We start from the raw sequence: 25,449 nt of genomic DNA on the forward strand, positions 1-25,449 counted from the left end.
AAGTTCTTTGCTTTTCTGACACAGAAATTGGCATATTTACCTGTTTGTCTTCAAAGTAAATGCTACAATTAAATAATCTATATCTTAAAGTTCGTCTCATTAATTTTCATATATTAATGGTTCGTATTTTATTTAAATTTCTTATCCTTCTGTTTGCATACTTTTTTTCTTAACTTTTCTTCATCACTTTCATAAATACTTTTCTTTCATCCAGTCTGACTAGGGCTATCCATGATTAGTAAAAATGGATTCCGATACAGGTAGGATATCATGGGTCATGGTACATGATGTTTCCACCTTTAGCTTAGTATAGTTTCCACACATAACTACTAGGTTATAAATTTATTCTTTTGGCAAACTGACTGCTGCCTTTGAGTATAGTGCTTTGATTATTGGTGTGAATCTTTTTGTTGCTTCTAACTAAAGACCCCTGTTCAGTATTGTTAGTCTTATTAAGATTTATAGTAAACACCTGGGGAGATCTTGAAAATTAATAGAAAAAGGGGACTGCCCTTTTCTCTTTGAGTAGCAACATATTTTTGGTGGCCCTTCCCTCAGGTAAATAAGATTCTAAATGTTCTTAAACTTTAATTTTCTATTTGGCAAAAAGCCTTAGACTAATGATGGTGAAATAACCATCTGAGTTTGAAATTAAAGATACTCACTTTGAAAGTCACTTAAATATTTTTACATTTCAAAGTCTAACATATATGCTTCTTTTTATTTTCAAGTGTTTAATAGCATTTTCTAAAACAGTCATTAAAAAAAGAAAAAATATTAGCACGTCAAAGCCAACAAACAAAAACAAAAATTATCTTGAGTGTCTTGTCTTTTAAAAGGTCTCAGTAGTTACAGTAACTGAAGACATTTTTCCAGAGATGCCAGTACCCTTTCATATTTGTTATTATATAATCCTTTGATGTACAAAAGTCTGTGGTATTCTTTCTAAAGTGGAAGTAAGGCACCAAGTGCCATATCATTTGTTAACAGCCACACTGTGTTCTAAAGGATGTTTCTGTAAAAGTTAACAAATATGATTTATTTGTGCGTACTCTACTAAATTGTTATATAATACTATTTATTTTTAAATTATCATGCTTATTTGGGATATGCAAACCATATTTTTTTAAAAAAAATTAAAAAAATAATAATGCCAGTGTGAATCATTTAAGTAGGTATTCTTGTCAGAATTACTTTTTTTCCCTTAGTTATGCTCCCTAGATTCTTCTTGGATTGATCAGAAGGAAATAAAGTTTAACCCAGCACATTGTTTTGTACAGTTTTTAATGTACTATTTAAGGGTCAAGGAGTAAAGAAGAAATTTAAAAGTTTTTAGTATTCTTAAGAACAGCTTTCTGATCCTAATGAATTATTTTGGTGATGTTTTTAAATTCAAAATTTTGTATGTAATTTCTTACCACAGCTGCATCTGTATTTTTATATACCTCTTATTTTATTTGGTTTGTTTTTTTGCAGTTGGTACGCCTTATTACATGTCTCCAGAGAGAATACATGAAAATGGATACAACTTCAAATCTGACATCTGGTCTCTTGGCTGTCTACTATATGAGGTAGGTAATGTTGATAAATTCCAAATATTGATACAGTTTTACTTAGTATATTTCCTCTATCCTTATAGTATATACTTATTTTTTTCGGGATGTTTAAGAATCACCTTTTTAATTATGAAGAATTTTCATTGGGTTAATAACTTTGTGTAATGGAATTTAATAACTATACATTCCTATACGTCTAATATATTTTTTGTGTTCCTTTGATGACAAGTTTAAAGCATTAACTTTTATGTTAATATAATACCTTTCTGTATATCTTGCATTTATAAAAATATACATTTGAACATCTGTAAATCTTGATCCATGCATTACAAGAGAGGTATAATGGATTGGATTTAATATATGAAAGCATAGTAAATATCTTCATCAATATTTTATTTCACTTTTACACAGGTGTTATTTAGCATTAAGTAGAGTATGCAAACAGATAGTTCTTCTAGGTTATCAATTTAGTTTCCATGAGTAACAATTTGTAGTGGTAAAGCTCAGTGAAATGCTCTCTCTTTTGTTCTACTGGTGATCATTTATCAAAGGAAGATGGAATCATGTAGGTAGGTCCTCTAGAAATGGTGCACTGTAATAATTTGGATGGATAAAAGAAAGCATGTTAGTAACACATTTTACGTCTGTGTTGATATAAAAGTATCTCAAGCTAGTGACTTCTGTAATTTTGTTTTTTTAATTGAATGATAATTTTCTTAGGAATACAGGCTTCCAGTCAAAGCTGTTAATTAAAAATTAGTCTGTGTCTAAGTAGGTTTTAATAAAGTGAGGAAATGTAATACATGGAAGCATTTTCATATCCCTGTGTAGGAATCATTTTCATATCTCTGTGTATATAAGAGAAGTCTAAAGAGGATAAATAGAAACCAATGCATTTCCTACTATATAGTTCGTGTCTCTTGTCCTCCTGACTTAAATGAAATATATGATGAAGTCATCTATTTTAATTGTGCCACTGTTACTTGGAAGTAAAGCAGCTTTAGGAGGTGTTGTTGGACTTTTTAAAAATGTGTGTCATGATCTTTTATTATTTTATTCATTGCAGATTCAAATTCCCTTAATTTAAGGAACCTGAAATTATTTGTTTTGTTCTTCCTACTGAAGTGACTAACAACTACTTAAAAATGAAAGGATTTTTAAATATTCTTAAATAAACGCATACTTTGGATAATTTTTGTTATGAAACATTATGAGTCAGTAATGTAACAAAACATGTTTTTATATGTACCCATGGGATTACAAGAAATTATGCTCACTGTTTTATATTTTGTTAATAATTTAGTACAATGCTAACAAGAACAGGATTGATTATATTGTTACTATAATGTTTAAAAGTTAGTCACTCTGTACATTTAAAATATTATCTGTTTAGTTAACCTTTAGATTCCTTTAGTCCATAGTCTAATATTATCAAAGCAACATTTTCTCTTCAAATCCCTAAAAGTAAACAGCAAATTGGTTTCCAATAACTAGATTAAATTTAGCAATAAAAAAAAAATTCTGTTGAATTTTGAGAGGAAGTTTGCATAATTATTTTAGGTCTAGCAGACTCATGTCAAAACTGAAATAATTTATCACATTTTGAATTTGCCTTTGAGAGATGGTGTCCCATTTTTAGGCGGACTTAAAATGCCACAAAAATAAAAATAACATCTTTGGACATTCCTACATCCATGAGGTATATGTATTGTGGATGATTTTGAGTTAAAGTATCTATCATGCTAACGTTAGTTTTCATCTCAATGCATTTTCTTGATTTCTCCATGCAAATCTTTTAGAAGAACTAGAATTTTTCTAAAGCTTTAATTTAACTTTATGTTCTATCTCCTTTCACTTATGTTTCAGTGTATTGTTAATAGAAATACCTAACAGTTTGGCTTTTAAAAATTGGTCATAACAGCACATATTTTGTATTGTACGCACTAAAAAATTACTATTAACAATGAAGACATAGGAAGCCTTTTTTGAAAATGTATTTTAAACTCAGAAAATTAGACTTTCAAATATTCCTGAAACCTCAAAAAAAAAAAAAAAAACTAGCAGTACAGTTTTAATTGATATGCAACAAAGTAGACTTTACTAATTAAAATCAAGATGCTGTGCTTTTGCTACACGGACCTTTACATGGAAAAGTAGGTTTTACACATTTCCTTTATTGTTCAGCGCAGCAATTGCATCCTTACAGGGTTGTAGGTTGGTGGCTTACAGTTCAAAAAAAAAGAGAGCTGCCACCAGCCCCGAAGACAGACAGTGGGCTTTCGTCCCTCCGACACCCCCAGAATACTAATCAGGAAAGTCAGACCCTGGAGGTCAGGGAGTAAGTCAATCATTCTAGCGATCGTCTCAGTGTGGAGGATCAAATTAGCCTGAAAAATTCAGCTGCTGGGAGGAGAGGGCGAGCAGCTGTCAGGGGCAGCATCGAGATGCACTAATGAACCAGATGAATAGTGCAAAAGCTTGAAAATAAAAACAGGACAGTTGACATTTTTCATCTGTCAAAGCAGGAGATGCATGAAAATATACTATTCCTGTTTAACTCCTTAGGGGACATTCAGATTTTTTTTTTTAACACTCTGCAGTACTGAGGAAAAGGACTATAATGAACGCCTAGAATATGATAATGAATATATGTACATTTACTTAAGGTTTTGCAAACACAGAGAGACTATAGTTTATGTATACAGTATATTTTTAAGGTAACATTTATCTTAAAGTGTCCTTGCATTTAAAACAAAAACCATTATTATTATTATTATTATTATTATTATTGTAGTTCTTTTAGAAATTTCCTCTCAAAGTGTTTTATATGATTAGGGGCATTCAGATTGTTTTTAACTTTTTTCTCGTCATGTGAAACAACTCTTCCTAAGGTACTTCTATATAGTTGTGTGCACGTTTTATGTAAAACATAGGCAAGATAAAAATGTGTTGAGCTACTTGCCAGTTTTGATTTCCAATCCCATCCCCTTCTCATCAAGGCTCTGAAGGAGTTAAAGCTCTGTCTGGAGCACAGAAGACAGATGAGAGCCATTTTCAGCTTGTCCTGTCCCCACTGACGCTCACTGAGTAGCACAGCATGGACTAGCGTGTTTCACACACACTCTGCCTGTCTGGGGAATGTACACATTGTCCTTCCAAAATCAAACTTATTAGCACATGTAGAAAAGGGTGACTGACTTTGGGGCAGCCTGGCACTCCGTGTTGTATTCTTGCTGCTGCGGTTCAAAGATTTAGAAGGTTTTGAACAGGATGCGAACATTTTAAATTGAATTTTTAGTTTGTAACCCTGCTTACCACAGTACTTGCTTGCACTTTAAATGTCAAGTTAGAACCTTGTCTTAAAATAAATTTAAATTCAATAATGTCTTTTTTAAAGTTGTTCATCCTTTGGGTCACGTTTTTCTGCATAAAAATCTCATTTGGAAGCCTTGAATTACAGCTATGACTCGTAGAGCTTTTGAGCATATTTAATGTTTTTGAGACATTATCAAAAGAAAAGAGTTCTAATTCATTGTAAACTATTTGGGGATCTGTTATTGCATTTAAATTGAGAAGACTGTTTTTTCTCAGAATAACCTTTATCTTCAGAAACTATTATGCAAGACAAAATGCTCTGCATTCTCTTCCCTATGCTAGATTATAATTCAGTTTTAACTTCAGTTTCATGTTTGTTCTATATGGTTGAGCTATACCTTGTGATGACTGTTTTGTTGTAAGATACAGTAGTTGTTTTTATTTCATTATAGGTACAAAGAGTTTTTAAATTGTGTTATTTTTCTTAATATTGTTTTATGTTGCATTTGTATATAAAGAAATATGTTAACTAATTCTCTATTTTAGGGCATTTTAAATGTCGGAAAAAAAACAAAAATTGCAGAAAGATTTTTAACTCTTAATAAATTTTCTCAGACGGGGATATTCATAAAAATCAAAATGCCCAGATAACTTTATTTAAAATATTTGTAATTATTTTCTACCCCTGTATAATATACTTGATGAAATCACCTTTTAAGTTACCATGTAACTATATCAGTTTCATTGGGAGCATTTTACAGATGGCTGCATTACAGAGTCCTTTCTATGGTGACAAAATGAATTTATACTCACTGTGTAAGAAGATAGAACAGTGTGACTACCCACCTCTTCCTTCAGATCACTATTCAGAAGAAGTAAGTCATTTTCAGTCCACGTGTTCGTCTGTTGTCCATTTTGCTAACATTTTTATTTTATTAAGAAATTTTACTTTATCCAGAAATGAAAATGAATGGTATACGTAGCAGAACTAGCACATTTTATTCTGTTTTCATTCTCTTGGAGACTTGCTGTCTAAAGAGTTGACTCTGCAATTCATGATGTGTAGTAGACCACAACCCAGAATGTAGTGTAAAATTGGCCACTTTCTAGGTGTGATAAGAATAGTAGCTGACTCTACAGTGTACTGAATGGTGCAAAGGGCAGAATTAATGCTCATACCTAGGCTCTAGTTAATCATCATGTCTGATGGCCCTTTGTAACAGGGCTAACTCCTTATTCTCACAGTCCTAGACCGGCACACAGTTGTGATTTTCTATTTTGGCAGACTCCCCTTTCATCCATGTTTTCCAAAGCTCGAAACATGCATCTCTTAACTACGTATCTCTGACCCTTATTCTTTAAGCTTTATCGTCCCTCCTTTGACAATACCTGTCCTATTATCATCTCACTGCTATACCCAGATTCTACTGGGGAAATGTTTTGAGGTTATCATTGTAGACATGTTTAAAAAGTGTGTTAGCTGTGGCTGAAAATCTTAGAAGGTTACCTTATTAAGATCTGAGTCTGAATGCTTGCTTGCTTTGGTAACCCATTGAAGTGAGTTGTTTTGGCTCTACCCAGTGTCCAGTCTTTCATTGAACAAAACATCTCCCATTTTAGCCTAACGTATCATGATTTTACCAATATTTAAGGAGGATATATGCAGAATAGCAGTATCTCAGGTCAACTAAAATGTTTCATATTAGCACTTTATGGAATACTCATCAGGGACCTACCCAAAGAAAATAGTGTCTTGAGTTAGGACATTGCACCTTCTCATGAGCAACAGATTTTTTGCCTCGGGAAAATGGAAAGGAGAAAAGAAAAAATATAAAACAATTATAATGTTCACTTATTAGGTAATCATGTCAGTCTTCCTATTGTGAAACGAATAGCACTGGGTCTTAGTATTATGTAAGGAAATTTGAGTTCGTGTAACTTGAATAATAAATATCTCTAAAGATTTTTCACCACATGTAAAGCATTTGTGTTCCTATAATATAATAGGCACTTTTTCTTCTGGTAGTTTTGATACTGATAATCAGTGATGCCTGTTTTTTTCTGCATAACATTCGTATTCAGGTAATTAGAATAAACTGTTACACAGCAGTGATGATGATTTAAAAGTATTATCTTTATTTGATGTTAATACTATTATGTTAGCCATTTTTAATTACTATTTTGGGTATAGACTATAAATATGGCATTTCACAAAACCAACTTCAGAACTATAGGCCTGGAAATACAGTAGGGTGTGAACAATAATGCAAAATGATAGCAAGAATGTCAGGGGCCTTTCTTTGTTGTGTCATTCATGCTGTCTTCTTTTTTCCATGAAGCGCATGAATATTTCACATATCTGCATCCTCATCCCCTATTCTTCTTGACTAATTTTCAGACTGTCTGAATTTGCATTTCACATGGTAGCTGATTAGGAGATGCCGAGTGCAGCAGTGAAGCCTCAGCAGGCGGTTACCATGGTGACCTTCAGCAGGATTTTAATGATGATACCACTAGTGGTTCGTTGAAGTCGGCCTGCCTGCAGGGCTACTTCACTGCAGCTAAGTGTGAAGTTGGATATGCGGATTCTCAGCCAAGGGGCAAATATCAAAGTCTGGCCCAGATAGAAGGTCTTAGAGTTGGGAAAGGAAAATAGATTCCACTTTTTACTTCACTCTATATAGTTACCAGTTTCGAAAAGAGCTATAAAGCAAAACACATTATTATATGGTGTACTTTCCAAAAAAGTGTGATTCCTCGTATTGGTAAAATCTGTTGTCATTCCCTGATGAAATAGAAAGCTGTAGTTTCTAGGTAAATGTGGAAAATAATTCTTAGTAAAGAATTGAATATAAAAATATGCAGACTGTATAACAATGTTACTTTATTTAGTTATGTAGAAGAGTTCTCAAAACAAGAGCTTTGAAATGCAGATGTGCTAATAAATATTTTCTGTCCTTAAGTAGGAACTCGTTATTCAGAATTCATGGTAGCCAAAAATCCCACGTTTGGTAGTGCTATAATGTCTTAAATTTTTTTTTATATAGTAGACTTTTTAGATCTTTTAAAAAATCCAGAATACCATTTAATTTGTTAGTATGGTAAAATACAGGAGCCAATAAAAAGTGAAGTACAGAGTTTTTCAACAGTGAACTTTTAATTAAAAGACAGTTTATTTTGTTAATTTTATAGCTAAATGATAACAGACTGTGTAACTATTTGAAAAATAAGCAAATCAACTTATCAAATATGTATTTGAGAGCTTACCAAATTTATGTAACTACTGCCAAATTTTTAAGGTTACTGCCCAAACAAGATTTTAAGGGAAGATTTCATGAGAATACTAGCTATACCTGCCAATCAGCCTCAGTTGATAGGAGTCCTAAGGAACCCTACACAATTTATTTCTAGATATAGTCATTCTATTTAAGAACCCAGAGTTTAAAAGCTTGGAATTTTTCTTTTAATTTCCTATCTTATATTCTAAAACATATATAACAGTTAAGCATTAAAACAAAAAATGAGAAGTTTTAGAAAAATAAGCCTGTATGTCAAATCTTTTCTTTTGAATTATGCTAGTCTTAGTATATACAAATAATTAGGGTTCTAGATTGATTTATTTCAGCTACACATGAATGATATTAGGAAATCTATATTTTATGGCTTAAATATTTTAATTTCTGATTTCTTTTGGTATTTTTTGTTTTTTCCTTTTCTACTAGTGATCTCATCCATGTATCAATGGGCAGTTACTATATTTAACACGAGTCCTGGGTTAAAAAGATAGATATCTTTCCTTAGATGTGTCTTAGTTTAAATGAAACTTGGTATTGTTGGTGACAGTGAAGCAAACATTTACTTGTGTATAAGGAATTGTGGCTCAAAAGGCCTGTCGTAAACTGACCTGGGCTCATCTCTCAAGAATTATTGATCATTGGATATTCTTTTCTTCTTTCTCTAACTCTTATCAATGCAAGTTTTACTAGAAGTTCCATGAATTTTCATGCTTTTATAGATGATGTTTCCTCTTTCTGAAATACCTCTTTTCCTGTTCTTTACCAAAGAAACTCATTCTTTTCCTTTCAAACATAGTTTGGACATAAAGTTTTCCTGCATAGTTTTCCCTGACCTCCTTTCTTCTCTCCCCAACGCCTCCTCCCTTGGCAGTTATGCCATGTTGTAGTAGCTTCCTTGCATGGATGCCTCCCCCTGCAGACTGTCAAGCTCCTGCCCTTGAGGATCAGTCACTCTGCTGCTTATCTGTGTATCTCTAGGGCCTGGGGCCTGACACATTTTTAAAGCCTTAGTAATTGATTGATTGATTGATTGATTGAGGGAATGAGCGTGGAAATCTCAGAGTTAGATTAAAGGATGAACTAATAAATGACAATTGAATGAGTGAGAGAAACTTCTCCAAAGAACTCTCTGTAGAGTAAGGCAGAAAATTACTCACAAGATAGGCCAGAGGACGTGGATAGTTTTCTTTTATTGATATTACTTCCTATTTTACATAAGCACCATTTTCTCTATAATGCTGGGTGTCCATTTACTGGGAAATAAGATAAATATGCTGTTTTCCTTCAATTTCAGTATTTAATTTCTTTGAGAGATATTGGAATAGTTATCAAAATTATCTATTTGTTCACGAACTTGTCTCATAAAACTCTGAAAAACAATGATAAATAGCTATATTGTTAATTATTTAGAAATTTGACTGATACTGTTAAAATGTCGGCATTAATATCAAACAAAATATATACTTCGTTTCTTTCAATACTTTTTATTTGTTATTAAAAATTCCTAGCTTAAATAGAGAAGTCATAAGAAAGGTTGACACAGTGGTATCTCAGTGGTTGCTTTAGCATAACATTTCTGGACTGGGTGCAATGGCTCGCGTCTGTAATCCCAGCACTTTGGGAGGCCGAGGCGGGCGGATCAGGAGGTCAGGAGATTGAGACCATCCTGGCTAACACGGTGAAACCCCATCTCTACTAAAAATGCAAAAAATTAGCCGGATGTGGTGGCAGTCGCCTGTAGTCCCAGCTACACGGGAGACTGAGGCAGGAGAATGGCATGAACCTGGGAGGTGGAGCTTGCAGTGAGCCAAGACCGAGCCACTGCACTCCAGCCTGGGCAGCAGAGTGAGACTCCATCTCAAAAAAAAAAAGGTGTAACATTTCTTTTCATGTTAGGTTTGAGGAGATAGATTTGGAAGAAAGTTCTGTAAGTTGAGTAAGGGGTTTACAGATGAAAGTTTAAGAAATGGAAATGAGAAGGAAGGATAAAGGGTGCCCTTCATTGAAGAAAATTGAATAGAGATAAATTGAATACTAAAAATAATGCTTTGAGTGAAAAGGAAATTTAAGCACCTGTCAAACATTGGGAAGATAGTTAAAATGTTTTTAATAATTAGACTATTAGTACAACAATGCTTGCTGATCTGAACTAGTGGTTATGGCAGATGTTTATTTAGTAGTAATTTTAAATGTATTATAAATAAGAAAAGACTGTTGAAGGATACAATATTTGTGGTTATTGTGATTATATTCTGATTATATTTTCAAAAACTTGATAGTTTAGTAAGTCTCATTAATGCTTTTTGTAGGTGAAGAAACCAACAAAACGTGATTTTGGAATTGGAATTATTAACCCAGTGATCAGTTTCCACATTACTTAGTGTCTCTTTTGTTTTACACTAAATTTCTGTTCATTTTATGACTTTATACCTCCAGCCCACAGATAGAAAACTATTTTTTTTTAAATCAGGTAATGAGCCTACTCAAAAAAATTATCCCATAAAATATCAGCCTGAAAGGTCATATTCAATCAAATAACTAATAGACAATGAATGAATCACAAACTTTTACCTCGTAAATGCTAATAAATATATTTTGGTTTTATCTCCTATTATTTTTGACTTTCTTTCTTAGGTGGACAGTGTCCCTCTCCTCTTTTTTTTTTTTAAAGATAGAGAAATGGAAGGCAGGAGGGGAGGGTTCTTTCTGGCTTCTCCTGGAATAGGTTAGCAGTGCAGCCTGATATCTTTCCTGCTGCTTCATTCAAATGTTTAAGAATTTCTGGCATCATTTCCTATATTGTTGAAACCAGAAAAGTGTTGATTTTCTGGAGTACTTAAAATGAACACAGGGATTAAAAAGGACAGGGTTTTTTTCCTATGGTTGATTATGTATGAATAGCAAAAATAGTAAATTTTTAATTGAACTAAACTGATTTAAAATATTTATAGGTTATTGGAGAATATAACGTATTTATGTGACTTTGAATAAAATTATAATACCGAATTTTTTTTAACTTTTGAAATCATATTTTCTTTAACGCAATTATGAATTTTCCTGTTAAAGAAGGGCAATGGTATCATTCCCATTTTACATATTAGTAAGTAGAGACCTAGACAATGTTTAGGGCAAACATTGGACGTCACAATGGTGCCCATGCGGCATGGCATCCCCCCGTTTGTGTTACAGGAACACAGAGCCCAAAGTAAACTCAGATGTTTTATGAATGAGCATTTCATGAGTTTTACTCTTAGACTTACTAATTCTTTATTTTTCTCCTCTCTGTTCTTAATCCTTTCACTCACCATGTTTATCTGGGATCTCAGATCTTCCCTAGAGGCATAGCAGGTTAGAGGGCAGAGGCACGATGAGGCGTTTGCTTAGAACACTCTTCTGGCTCATGGTAACTCAGGGGCAATGTGACATTGAAAGGAAAGAATGAGGAAATGGCAGAAGGGTAGGAATTATTTCTATATATTTGACTATGAAAAACCAAGCATGTATCTCAAGATAGCAAATATGTTGATCCATAATACATTGAACAAAAAACGTTACAGTTTGTCATAATTTTACTAATACTTTGTTTTCAAATGTCTACTGTTAAGGAAAGGAAATCACTAAATGAAAGCTTTAAAAATATAACTGGATTTCAAACTCAATATTTATAAATAATTTTTATTTTTAAATTTAGAATATATTTAAAGAAGATTTTTAAGGGAGTTAAGTCAGTAACAAAAATGACCTTTGTTTTGGTTCATGAAAAGAACTGCTTTATGTAAATAAGAAAAAAAAACAAGATGAAAGTGTCAGGTAGATTATTTTTGCATTTTTGAAGTTAAATTAAGTTTATAAAACTTTTTTATACATTTGAGCAGTCCAGATATTTTTAGTTTTAATTGCTAGATTTACAAATGTTAATAGATCTATGCAAATTTTCTGGAGTTGTTACTGGAAATTAATCAAAGTTGTTTAAGTTGGTGTTAGAGGATTTTTTCTAATACATTTTCCCAAGATTATTTAAAAGAAGGACATTATTTTATATTGCACAAATAATGTCTGAAGGTAATTCTGTACAAATATTTCTGCAGCCTCTGCAACCGTGTAATCAAATTCTAAGGTAAGAATATTTTACTTTAAAATGCAGAGAGAGATATATAATAAAATCAATAATATATAATTGAGCCATTATTTATTAAAATTAACAGTGTTATCTCAAACACTATTAATGTTCGATTTTCTTTCCTATAAATTGTTTCGGTAAATTTAATATTCTCATCACTTACAATATCAGTTGGCCACCTTGCTGAAAGTTGCCATGTAAGATTAGATCTTTAAGCTTTGAATGTTCTATTTTTGTTTAAAAAATATAGTTAAGCAGTCCCTTTGTTCACCTATGCTTCTGAAGTGACACTGGGGACTTGCTCCTTGAAGACATGAATCCAAAACGGTGTCCTATATTTCACATGTCCTGTGGGATCCTACAAAATCATGTAACTTCTGTAAGACTTTCACGGTTTTCAGAAGACACTGAATGATCTTCAGCTGTGAAATGTAGACATTACATTACCTTATATCTGCGTAAGATTACTTTCTTTTCCCTTTCCCTTTACCCCCAAGTCAATCACTAGTGACACTTTGGTGTACAAGTTGGATACGCCTAATCATTTTGTATAAATATCTAAAGCTCCAAAATATAGTGTACTTTAATGTATTAGACCCACTTTGGGGTGCTAAAATGTGTCCTTGGGTAGATGGAAATTGGGTATATCCGGGAGGCTGACATAACATAATTGGTCTCAGAGGGATTAAGATGGGGGTGAAAAAGAAACAGTACCAATAGCACTAGTCTTTATTATTCTGTTGAGAATTGTGTTAGTGACCTAAAGCTATAATGCACAAAGAGCCCTATTGTTATTACCTGTACGTGCCTGAACTTGATCTGTAATTGGGTTATCACCCTGACAACAATGACTGTTAACACTGTCGTCTTTTTAATATTTCTGGTATCAACCTATTTGCTTTGATATCTCTTTAGAAATATATAGATCAAAATATATTAGTATTTTCTCTGCTTTATTGAGAACATTCATTAATTTCCTTATGGTTAATGACCTATAATCCCTTAGGAATGTTATAGAAAATCCATTTTTTTTTACTTTATATACTTTGTTTCATTTAAGCGTTTCTGTGTTGCTTTTTAAATTTTTGTGAAGCATCTGAATTAAACAGTTTTCTCTGATTTTGCAAAGGCTTTTGTATGTTCAGACCTTTACTTTTGCCTTATTTTTAACATATTATATAAAACAATTTTTATAAAAGCAACAAAGTGGACATTTTTTACAAACAAGTCGAAAGTGATGCAAACTAAATTTTCTGAGATAACATAAACCATGAAATGCTTACTTAGTTGTATTTATTCTTATTAATGTTGTAATATCTACTGATATTGGAATTATTTCTAAAATTTAAAGCAATAAATGGAAAACTAACTCCCTCGATTTAAGGACAAGAAATGTTTTGAACAGTGATTGACTAATATTATTAGAAATTGAAACCTGACGTGAAGGAATAGATAGGAAATTCTTAATGTTATTATCTGATCACATTTTCCTTGAACATGGTTAATAATGTAGTACTTAGAATCATTGCACAGTACTGGATAAATGTTAAAAGTTTTTAAAATAACTTTATTCCTTCCAGAGGTTAACAGAAACTTTTTAAAAATGCAAAATAAACACTGAGGGAGATGTCTAAGATCTTTGTCTCATTTTGATTATTTGACATCTGGGAAAAAAAAAAAAAGAGGCATTTCTTATGTTCATCAGGTCACTATGTAAGTTTAAAATCCAGAGTAAAGAAATTGTTCTGTGACAAAAATCAAGTATCTTTCATTTGGAGAGAGTTTACTGGCATTTTCATGAGTCAGATTAGAAATAACATTAAAATTATCCCTCTAGTCATAATATCTGAATATTTTGGTGTCATCATTTAAATGTATCTCTCACAGATAAAGTGGGCCTGTATCTTATTGGGAGTTTTGCAGAACTCTAGAGAAAATTTTTTGGTTTGTTTTTTGATCAGAATTGGCCTATGAAATGTGAAGGCAGATCCATTAATTTTAGAAACCCGAGGAACTCTGGTGTTAGAGCTAACATTCTTTTGAAAATCTAATAGCCCAACAATCTATCTTTGACTGTGTGGAAGGTCACCCCACCTTTGTGCAGAGGTGGCCGTGAGGGGCCCTGCAGATCAAGTTAGAATTTTCCCCAGCAGTATAATATAGTACTGTATATAAAAGCTTGGGCGCTGGAGCTAGACTGCTTTGGTTCAAATCTAGGCTTTGCCTCTTATGCCTTTGTGGCCTTAGGAATATTACTACTCTCTAAAATTGTACATACCAGTAGTGTCCACCCCATAGAGTTTTTATGAAGGTTGAGTAAATTAAATCATGTAAAATGCATAGAATGGTTCATAAATATTAAATATTAGCTTTTAGGAAATAGTTTTTCTTTACTCGAGCACTGGAACTAGCATTTAGTTGAAACCCTAGAGTTATCTCAGAGAGCATAAGGAGATATCTTTTGATCTGAAAATGTTCAGGGGACTGTATTTTCAGTTTTCCATTGGAGTCTTAGAAAAACTAATAATTCTGTGGAATATCTAAGTACTATAACCCCAGATATGTTCACTAGCTGCAAAAAGTGACCCCTTAGTAACCACGAGTCAACCTATTACGTGTATTTAACATCGTAAAAATGGGTTTTTCTCTTCTTCCAATTAATAAATTTTAAACCCTAGCTCTTAATACAATTCCTGGTTTATAATACACAGGTGACTATTTTATCCTCCTATTCATGATGGCAGGGGCACAAATAACTCTACCATCTTCAAGTGGTATTATAATTTTGTATTCATTGAAAGAGGAAGGGGTGAGATGTGACCTTGTTTATAATTGTTATTTAGTCTTACAGGAGACGATTCATGGATCCATATGAATTCACATTTTTAAACCAAATTATTAACATTAAAGGCATGAAACTTAGTCTGTGGTTGTTTATAACATAAAAGTAGGTTACTTGTGATTTTTCCCCTTATGATACCAAAAGAGTTTTTCAACTTATTTTCCCCCCACTAGAGTAACAGGTCTATTTAAGTGTATCTTTAGAACAATAAATCATTATCTCATAAATACCGAGGAAAATTACATCAGATTCAGAATTCAGCCTATATAAATCTCCTATTATGTAATTTACAATCCACTTTTCTTTAAAAATATTTGAGATAATTTATTGCAATGGACTTGACTTACCTGTTGTTAAAAAGGATATTTAAGTAAAATTCAGAACCAGGGATAGAAGGGAATGTAAATGTGTACCTGTTATGACCAACAGACTTGCTGTGATTGAGGTTCTCATTTAGTTATTGCTTCCTTTATCTCATGGCACAAAGGGAAACATAGTAAGCAAATTAGTTTCTGCTTATAAGGGGGAAATATACTATTAATAGCACCTCACAGAAGACAAGTTTTCTCCTACTAAGTTATGGTATAAATATCTCGTATGAAGATCTGTGAGTAATGTTGAAGACACTGCTTAGTACATTGCCGCAAATACCTAAGTGATATTTGATAAAATCCAAAAGCAAGTATCAAAGCACAGTTTTGGAAAGGCACTTTGTCAGCAGGATAAACAAATGTGCTCCCAGGATGCAGCTTTCTGGTGGTCTAATTTAATTAAATGATAGAACTTAGATTATCCAAAGTTGTAAAGATGACTTTTATTCATTACAGAGTCTTCCCTAAATGTTATTTCTCAAGAAGAATTTGATAGGACCCACTACATGGCACACTACTTAAGGTTATATACTCTTTGACAAGAACCTGGGTTCTACTCTGCTGATTTGCTTAAGGGAAAACAAACAACATGTCAGGTGGACACCCTTAGTGAAATTTGAGCCATCTTACCTCTGTGTTCACTGAATAAAAGTCAGACCAATCTCTCAGTGGAATAAACTAACTATGTTACTTTCTCCATTCTGTGATGACCTGTTGATATCTAGTCACTCATGTCTCCTGACTGGAACTCAGATGATACCTTAAATCAAGTGGCATCCTTTTATAATGGAAATGATTTGAAATTAGTGTTACTAATAATCATCATGTATATATAGCTGTATTAAGCATCATGAGAAATTCAAACCAAAAGACCAAGTAGGTAAAAGTAAAAATAAACAAGCTATCAACAATGGCAAGTGGCAAAAGACCTGCATGAAAAAAAATCAAATACCTTGGGTTCCAACTCAAGTTCCACCATTAATTTTTTAATTCATTCTTGGATTTTTCATCTATAAAATGAGACTGTTGTGGGAGATTACAGTGCTTTAAAAATAGCTGTTAAAATTATATGGAAGATTTTATAAAATGATAAGTTCTATATAAATATGGTATAATACAGAATGATACCTGCCATTAAGCAAGACTAAATCAACACATGAGTATTAAGAGAACCATACAATTAAAAATGATTGTTTAATGTAGGTTAACAACTTTTTACTTGAGCTGTCTCCTTTATCTTCATAATCTAGATCTGGTAGAGTCACAAAAGTTATTTAATGTATACAATTCAGTTATCTCGATATGAATGCAGAATTAAACCCAAAATTCAGGAATTCATATTTCTGCCCAAATCCCAGTGTGTCAGTATCTCAAATGTGATGACTTCAAAAACTCAAAGTGTCCTTCTTGCCCTCTCCAGGCCACACCTCTTTTAGCGTTACCACTTCTGTTATCCCATTTCAGATACCCTGGTGAATACTTCTGATGAATGCTGTTTCTTGCCTGAAATCTTAGAGGAACTTAATTGAGCATTCTGCTGGCATTGTTCTCTTTTTGCCTGTCTTTATACCAAGAAAATATGTGCTGAAGCACAACTCTAATGATCTCTCCCTCTTGCCTTAAATACTGATTTCCCATTGTCTATGTGAATAGATTTGAAATCCCTTAGGTCTTTTCTTTGACCTCAGCTTATCATTTCATCTCTGTTGCTCCGCAGTCATGCAGAAGTACTTGCCATGCTTTCACACACATCATACTTTCTTTGGCCAAGAATCACGGTTCATTCTGTTACCTCTGCTTAGAATTCTCTCCACCCCTTTTATATATTAAGATTATGGTCTTGCTTCAAACCTCAGCTCAGATGCCACCTCCACAAAACCTTTTCTTTTTTCCTCAGCCAGAAGTTACCTACTCATTCTTTCATTCATTCGACAAGCCAGTGAGTACTTACTGTTCATCCAGTATCCATCCTCTAGATCTTGCAGTTTAATAGAAGAAAACAGACATTTAATGAAGTACAATATAGTGTTATAAGGACTTTAACACGAGTATGTAAAGGGTACACTGGGGGCCAAGTAGAATAGAGTAAGTTCCACGTAGCAAATACAGTAATGAGGAAGGACTTTAGAGAAGAGATACTCAGCGAGGAGATGCATGGGTCAGGCAGACAGGTGAGAGAGTTAGGGGATTTGAGGGAGGTGTTATAAGCAGAGGAGCAGCGTACACAAAGATGTAGGGGCACAAAGCAGTTTGGCAAGCACAGAACTACAAGTGCTTTATTATGGTTAGAAAATAAAGTGGGGTGGGGGAAGGGAGGAGGAATTTGGGGCTACATAGGAGCCTGGAAAGGGAAGCAGGAGACTGATTTTAGTGGCTCATATTATGCCATGCTAAGGGCCTTAGCTTTTCTAAGAGGTATGGGGAGCCATTGAAATGCTTAAAGTTGAAGCATCACCTGGCTAGTTAGGCAGTGCTAGGGAAATTGGAAGACAACCAAAAGCAACGCGGTCAGTTGGAAGACGTTCCAAGAGTGTGGCAGTGGAGGTGGTGTGGCAAAAACAAACACAAGATTTAAGGAGCCTAGGACCAATAGGACTGGTTGCTGACGGTTAGGCAGGTAGGAAGGAAATATGATGAGATGTTTGGTATGAATTCCAAATTTTTGACTTAAGAAGTTGGAGGTGCTGTTACGAAGAGCTGGTTAGGGGAGAAAAAAAACTAAGATTTCAGTTTTCAACATGTTTAATGTGAATATTTACGTGCAGCTGTACTCAGAAGGCAGTTGGAGGTTTGGGAACAGAGCCTGCAAAGAGGTCTAGGCTGGAGACAGATATCTGTGTTCCTCAGCATGTTGGTGGTTATTGAAGGTGTGGGAATAAGTGCAGTTGTTGAAGATAAGAAGGAAGAGTGAAACGGGAAAAGAGTTAAGAAAAGCAAAATATTCAGGGCATATCAACATTTGGTAGATTTTTCAAAGGAAGATAAACCTACAAAAGAAACTAGGAAGAAAACGTCACAGAAGTTAAGGTCTAGGCCGGAACTGAATGATGTAAATCCGAAAGGATAGGACTGACCAGGATGAAGGGGATTGGAAATGGTCCTAGTCAAATCAAACACAACCGTATTGGAGGAAGGGAGGGAGAGACCCATAAGGACAGGAGCGTGTGCTTACATTTCTGATGTGACACAGCATTTTAAGAAACAGGCTGTGTCCTTGGAAGACAGAGACTAAATTGGTATGAAAGTGAAGATTACAACCAGATAATCAAAGAGATTTGTATTGATTCACATCAAATAAACGTGAAAGTGACCCAAGATGAGGGTTGCATTACTTGGAATGGAGAAAGATACTGTCAGCTGTGTGGGTATCAATACCTCCGTGAACGAGGTACAACAACTCATAGTTAAACAGATTTTAGAAAAAGAAAGGTAATTATTTTCCTCCTCTGGGCAGCTACACGTAATCTTTTACCTTTATCTCACGGATATCTCATGAGATACCTATCAATTTGTAGTTTATAATAGAATTATTTCTATGATTTCCTACAGTCACATTTGTTTCTTTGTTCCTTCTATCTTCTGCTAGATTGTAAGCTGTTTAAGGCCCTGTGCTGTATATTTTTCATTATTGCTTTATCTTTACCACCTAACAAAGTGTCTGGTACATAATAAATACTCCATTAGGGGAAACTATTGAATGAACAATTGAATGAAAGGATGAAAATGGAAGAGAGGGGCAAAAAGAAAGAACGAAACAGTCAGGTGGTTAGAAAGGAAAATGATTCATTCTCTCACTTCTCATCCTGGACCGCAAGCCTTCCATTGTGGACAGGTCCTTTGTCTTATCTGGTGCCACCAGCATAGTGTCTCTTGCAGAGTAGATCATCTAGAAATGTGACTGGAGTGGGTAAGTGGGAGCATTCCCAAAGCATATTTTAATTTCATAGATCTTCTTTCGTTTTATATTTTAATAATTTTTAAATGTAGCAAATAATTGAAAAGTTATCAACAGATTATTTGATTCATAAATTATGCATGTTCTATATTTCACATATCTGATTTTATATGGTGATATCTCTGTTGATTCTTCTGGAAAAGGAAACTCTTCATGACAAAATACACTTCATATTTGGTGGAGATTGAATCAATAAGTGGGGGAGGGAAAAACAGACTCCATGGTGCTTTCGCTCTACCTACCCCTAGGTCTTCAATTGACCTGTCATCCCTTTGAAAGGCCATCCTTAAAGGAGCAGTTAAGAAGCAACTGCTCACTGGCACTCCCACTACCTATTTACCTTATTCTTTGTCTTTCTCCCTTTTTGTTATTCCCAATTCTTGTCTTTTTACTTTGGTGAACTAGAGAATCACTGTCTTCTTCAACTAAAGTTGCATCATTATATCTCTAATCTTGGTTTTTCCTTGTGCCAGGAGAACTTAAGGGCCAGTCATTCATTCTCAGTGGATGTTCTACCCTGTTCTGAATTATTACACAGGAAAAGTAAGGTTTCTGAACCAGCTTGAAGGATGTGGCAGTGTTAGGAAGTCAGAAAATTGTTACTGCTTGCATCTACTTGTATTTTAGCTAAATATAATGAATTTTTTTGTACCACGGTTTTCTTTTCCTGCCATTCTTTTCTGCTTTCTTTCTTGTTTTTATCTCTGAAGAAAATATCTGACAGCTAGATGACCCATTAGAACACATTATCTTTTAAAATATGTGTCATTATATAAGTGCTTTTTCCACTTTCTTCTGCATTGTGTATGACTGGATATATTTATTTTTGTTTGTTTTTTTGTAACCTGGTAAAATGCCATTCGCTTTCTGATGTAAATTTCTCTTAGATCACCATAATAAAATGCCTTGTGTATTGCTGTACCCCTTAAGGGTTTTTAATGCTGTTCTCTGCTCTTTTGCAAGAAATATAAATTAAAATCTTCAGGCTCTCCCAGTGAGTGTAACATTACTATGAAACATTGTTGAATTTCCAAGTGTAGCTAAAATTGATTCATTAAATTTCATTCTGCTAGAATCATAAAATGTAAGAGATTAGGACGAGAACAGCCCTTATAGGTCATACACTGCAACCTCGCTATTTAATAGATGAAGAAATGAACCTCCAGAGACAGTGACTTACCCAAGGGCACAGGGTTACAAAGTGCCTTCAACAAGACTGGTTTCCATTTCACTGTACTCTTTACCAAACCCTGACCCTTCATCTGGTAGACTCTTTTATCCACCTCCTCTTTCAGAATGACATTTCTCAATGCCATTAGCCTTCTCCATAGCACTAGCAACATATTCAGCCCACACTTTTTAATCACCACTTGTGTTTCCTCTGGTTGAGAGTTGTTTTATGATAGAAATGGAGAACTATGAAGAAATTGTGCTAATTTGAAAATTTACTAAGTGCTAATATCGTGGCCAGAAAGAGTTAATGTAAATTTTTGAAAATGTCTAAATCGTTCCTAAAGACAGTCCTACAAAGCAAAATAATCTAGTTTTTCCTCTTAGTTTATTGTCTATGGAAGATCATATACAATGTTGTAACACATAGTTTCGTAAACTGATGGAAATTAGAATTGAGAAGAAAATCCTGTATTCTTCTACCCGATGGATTGAGGACCATATAGGAGGGTACTTTCTTAATTTATTGAAATCTGCTTTTATTCTATGATTATAAATAGTATAAAATAGTAAACATCAACTCTCATCTATAAAGTGACAACATTTAAATACTCTATACACAATTGAAGATTGGGATAATACTTATAACTTCCCTTATAATTTATTATAATTAGTTTAAAGGAGTGTTTTTTTCTCTAATACAAAATTTAACATAAAACTTTTAATCTATATTTGTACAAAATGGTTCATTATAAATGTATGTCTACTCTAATTGCCTTCTATTTAAACTTAGAATTAAGTCTGTTGTAGTAGATTCTTGATCAAATCTACTACATGTATGTAGCACATACATACTAAATATGTATGTGTGTATTTACAGTTAACTTGGAGACTTACAATTACAAACCTAGTGTCCTCAGTGACTGCTATCTTCTGATTAAACTCTGAAAAAAAAAAAAAAAAAACAGAGTCCATTTTAAAGCCTCTGATTGTGGAAAATACTTCTTGGTTGTCCTTAATACTGTCCATTCAATGAACTTCATAGAACGTTTTACTTATTGTAAAATCATTGGCAGCAGTCTTATATATATTTCTAGTACAGTAAATGTTTAGTCAGAAAATGTACTTTCCTTGTAAAGTCTATAGCTATTCATAATTTCTTCCTTTCAGTAAGCTAACCAAAAATGGTTGTCTTAATCAGGTTTTGTTTTTCCTTCTTCACAGCTCCGACAGTTAGTTAATATGTGCATCAACCCAGATCCAGAGAAGCGACCAGACGTCGCCTATGTTTATGACGTAGCAAAGAGGATGCATGCGTGCACTGCAAGCAGCTAAACATGCAAGATCATGAAGAGTGTAACCAAAGTAATTGAAAGTATTCTGTGCAAGTCATACCTCCCCATTTATGTCTGGTGTTAAGATTAATATTTCAGAGCTAGTGTGCTTTGAATCCTTAACCAGTTTTCATATAAGCTTCATTTTGTACCAGTCACCTAAATCACCTCCTTGCAACCCCCAAATGACTTTGGAATAATTGAATTGCATGTTAGGAGAGAAAATGAAACATGATGGTTTTGAATGGCTAAAGGTTTATAGAATTTCTTACACTTTTCTGCTGATAAATTGTGTTTAGATAGACTGTCAGTGCCAAATATTTAAGGTGCAGCTTGGCACACATCAGGATAGGCTCAAACCTGAGAAAAAGTATCTGAACATGTGACTTGTTTCTTTTTTAGTAATTTATGGACATTGAGATGAACACAATTGTGAACTTTTGTGATGATTTTATTTTTAAACCTTTGAAGTACTAGTTTTAGTTCTTAGCAGAGTAGTTTTCAAATATGATTCTTATGATAAATGTAGACACAAACTATTTGAGAAACATTTAAAACTCTTAGCTTATACATTCAAAATGCAACTATTAAATGTGAAGATTGGGGGACAAAATGTGAGTCAGACACTGAAGAGTTTTTGTTTTGTTTTAATATTTTTGATATTCTCTTTGCATCGAAATGGTATAAATGAATTCATTTAAAAAGTGGTTAAGGATTTGTTTGGCTGGTGTGATAATAATTTTTAAAGTTGCACATTGCCTAAGGCTTTTTTGTGTGTGTTTTTATTATTGTTTGTACATTTGAAAAATATTCTTTGAATAACCTTGCAGTACTATATTTCAATTTCTTTATAAATTTAAGTGTATTTTACTCATGATTGTACACTATAATATAAGCCTAAGTTTTTATTCATAAGTTTTATTGAAGTTCTGATTGGTCCCCTTCAGAAAATTTTTTATATTATTATTCAAGTTACTTTCTTATTTATATTGTATGTGCATTTTATCCATTAATGTTTCATACTTTCTGAGAGTATAATACCCTTTTAAAAGATATTTGGTGTATCAACACTTTTCCTGGATTGAAAACTTTTTTTTTAACTTTTTAAAATTTGGGCCACCCTGTATGCATGTGTTTGGTCATGTTAAAGAGGAAGAAAGGATGTGTGTTATACTGTACCTGTGAATGTTGATACAGTTACAATTCATTTGACAAGGTTGTAATTCTAGAATATGCTTAATAAAATGAAAACTGGCCATGACTACAGCCAGAATTGTTATAAGATTAACATTTCTATTGAGAAGCTTTTGAGTAAAGTACTGTATTTGTTGATGAAGATGACTGAGATGGTAACACTTGGTGTAGCTTAAGGAAATGGGCAGAATTTCGTAAATGCTATTGTGCAGATGTGTTTTCCTTGAATGTTTTCGTATTAGGGGCGACCAGTTTCTCACAGAATTGTGAAGCCTAAAGGCCAAGAGGAAGTCACTGTTAAAGGACTCTGTGCCACCTTACAACCTTGGATGAATTATCCTGCCAACGCGAAAACCTCATGTTCAAAGAACACTTCCCTTTAGCTGATGTAACTGCTGGTTTTGTTTTTCATATGTGTTTTTCTTACACTCATTTGAATGCTTTCAAGTATTTGTAAACTTAAAAAATGTATAAAGGGCAAAAAGTCTAAACTCCTGTTTTTTGAAATCTAATCAGTTATATATGGTTTCTGAAGGGTAATTTTATTTTGGAATAGGTAAAGGAAATCTGTTGTTTGTTTTTCTCCTGAGGGCTAGATGCATTGTTTTTCTCACACTCTTAGTGACTTTTAACATTTATACTGAGCATCCATAGATATATTCCTAGAAGTATGAGAAGAATTATTCTTATTGACCATTAATGTCATGTTCATTTTAATGTAATATAATTGGGATGAAATGTTCTCTGGTTGGAACAGATATGCTTTTTTCTTGCAATCTTTAAGAATACATGGATCTGAAATTGATTAGCTTGACCCCTCAAAGTGACTAAGATTTAAGCTTTTCTTCTCAATGAATGTATCTGCTAGAAGGAAATAGCTGGGAAGAATTTAATGATCAGGGAAATTCATTATTTCTACATGTGGAAACTTTTTGCTTCAAATATTGTATCTTTTTAAATCTAAATGTTCATATTTTTCCTGAAGAAACCACTGTGTAAAAATCAAATTTTAATTTTGAATAGAATAATTTTAAAGAATTATGAAGATGATTTGAAGCTCTAATTTATATAGTCACCTGTAAAATGTTCTTTATATGTGTTCACAAGTAAATTTTATATTGATTAAGTTAAACTTTTGAATTGATTTGAGGAGCAGTAAAATGAAAGCTATATCTATTCTAAACCTTATTTAGACATTGGTACCAGTTACCCAGGTGAAAATATGGAGTAACTTTATTTTGTGTGGTAAGGTTTAGGAATGGTGGATGAAGGGTATCTCTATATAAATAAAGTGCTCAACAATGTGCAATGATTGTAAATTTAGTAAGACATTACAGCCATTTCGTGAATGCTTTACCATTCAACATAGTATCTATTACAAAACACCTTTCTTGTATCCATATACTTCAGGTGTTGCTGTTAACATTTACTATGATATTTATTTTAACCAAAATGTTATTCACATTAAATGTTTATTCTTTAAAATGAATGTATTATGTTTTTAACCCACAAATGCATACTTACCCTATGCCTCATATTTCAATAGTACTGTAATATGGACATCTTTTGTGAAATACTTTTATTTTGTTATGCTTTAAATATACATACCAAAAGAATTTCTGTCATTAGCTTTGAAAATTGTACAATATCCTAATATAAACAAAAACATAAAAATAAAAATGAATACAGTAAAATGTCTGGGTAACTATGATTTTTTCCCCTAAAGTTTTCCATTTTTTATTTTACTTAATGTACAGAAACAGTTCTTACACATTTTCATAACTTTGCCATTTTGGAGAAGCGTAAGAATTGGAATAGACGAGGATGATAACAGAGATTACACGAATCCTAAAAAGTAGTTTTATCAACATGCATTAAATTAAGGCACATCTTCATGTTCTCTTCAGGACATCATTTTCTGTTTTTGAATGAGAAAAGTTTTCTAAAAGGTAAAAAAAAAAAAAAAAGGAATATTAATCTTACTGTTTGAATTTTTACAGCAAGGGTGTCCAATCTTTTGGCTTCCCTGGGCCACATTGGAAGAAGAAGAATTGTCTTGGGCCACACATAAAATTTGCTAAGACTAACAATAGCTGATGAGCTAAAGAAAAAGAAATCGCAAAAAAAAATCCCATAATGTTTTTTAAAAGTTTACAAATTTGTATTGGACTGCATTAAAAGCCATTCTGGGCCACATGTGACTCATGGGCTGTGGGTTGGACAAGCTTGCTTTAGAGTCTAAAATTTACATGACAGGTTCAATACCTGTCATTGTAATGCGCTGCTAAGAATGTTA

The 25,449-nt window shown here is 33.2% G+C and overlaps 1 protein-coding gene across 14 annotated transcripts in view; it reads left to right on the forward strand.

The window, feature by feature from the left end:
• Nucleotides 1-24,847, forward strand: part of NEK7 (NIMA related kinase 7) — a 146,005-nt gene extending 121,158 nt beyond the window's left edge. For 6 of the 14 annotated variants that reach the window (XM_065539256.1, XM_065539250.1, XM_065539255.1 and 3 more), the window contains 3 exons: nt 1,477-1,571; nt 5,633-5,746; nt 21,850-24,847. In XM_065539256.1, coding sequence (XP_065395328.1) covers nt 1,477-1,571; nt 5,633-5,746; nt 21,850-21,960 — 320 coding nt within the window. In that variant the 3' untranslated portion in view covers nt 21,961-24,847. Of the gene's footprint in view, nt 1-1,476; nt 1,572-2,622; nt 3,076-5,632; nt 5,747-21,849 lie in introns of those variants that run through there. The other 8 variants (XM_074031859.1, XM_065539252.1, XM_074031882.1 and 5 more) reach the window with 2 other exon arrangements.
• Nucleotides 24,848-25,449: the final 602 nt, after the last annotated feature.

The sequence above is a fragment of the Macaca fascicularis genome, chromosome 1 (assembly GCF_037993035.2).
Source record: "Macaca fascicularis isolate 582-1 chromosome 1, T2T-MFA8v1.1".
Lineage (NCBI taxonomy): Eukaryota > Metazoa > Chordata > Mammalia > Primates > Cercopithecidae > Macaca > Macaca fascicularis.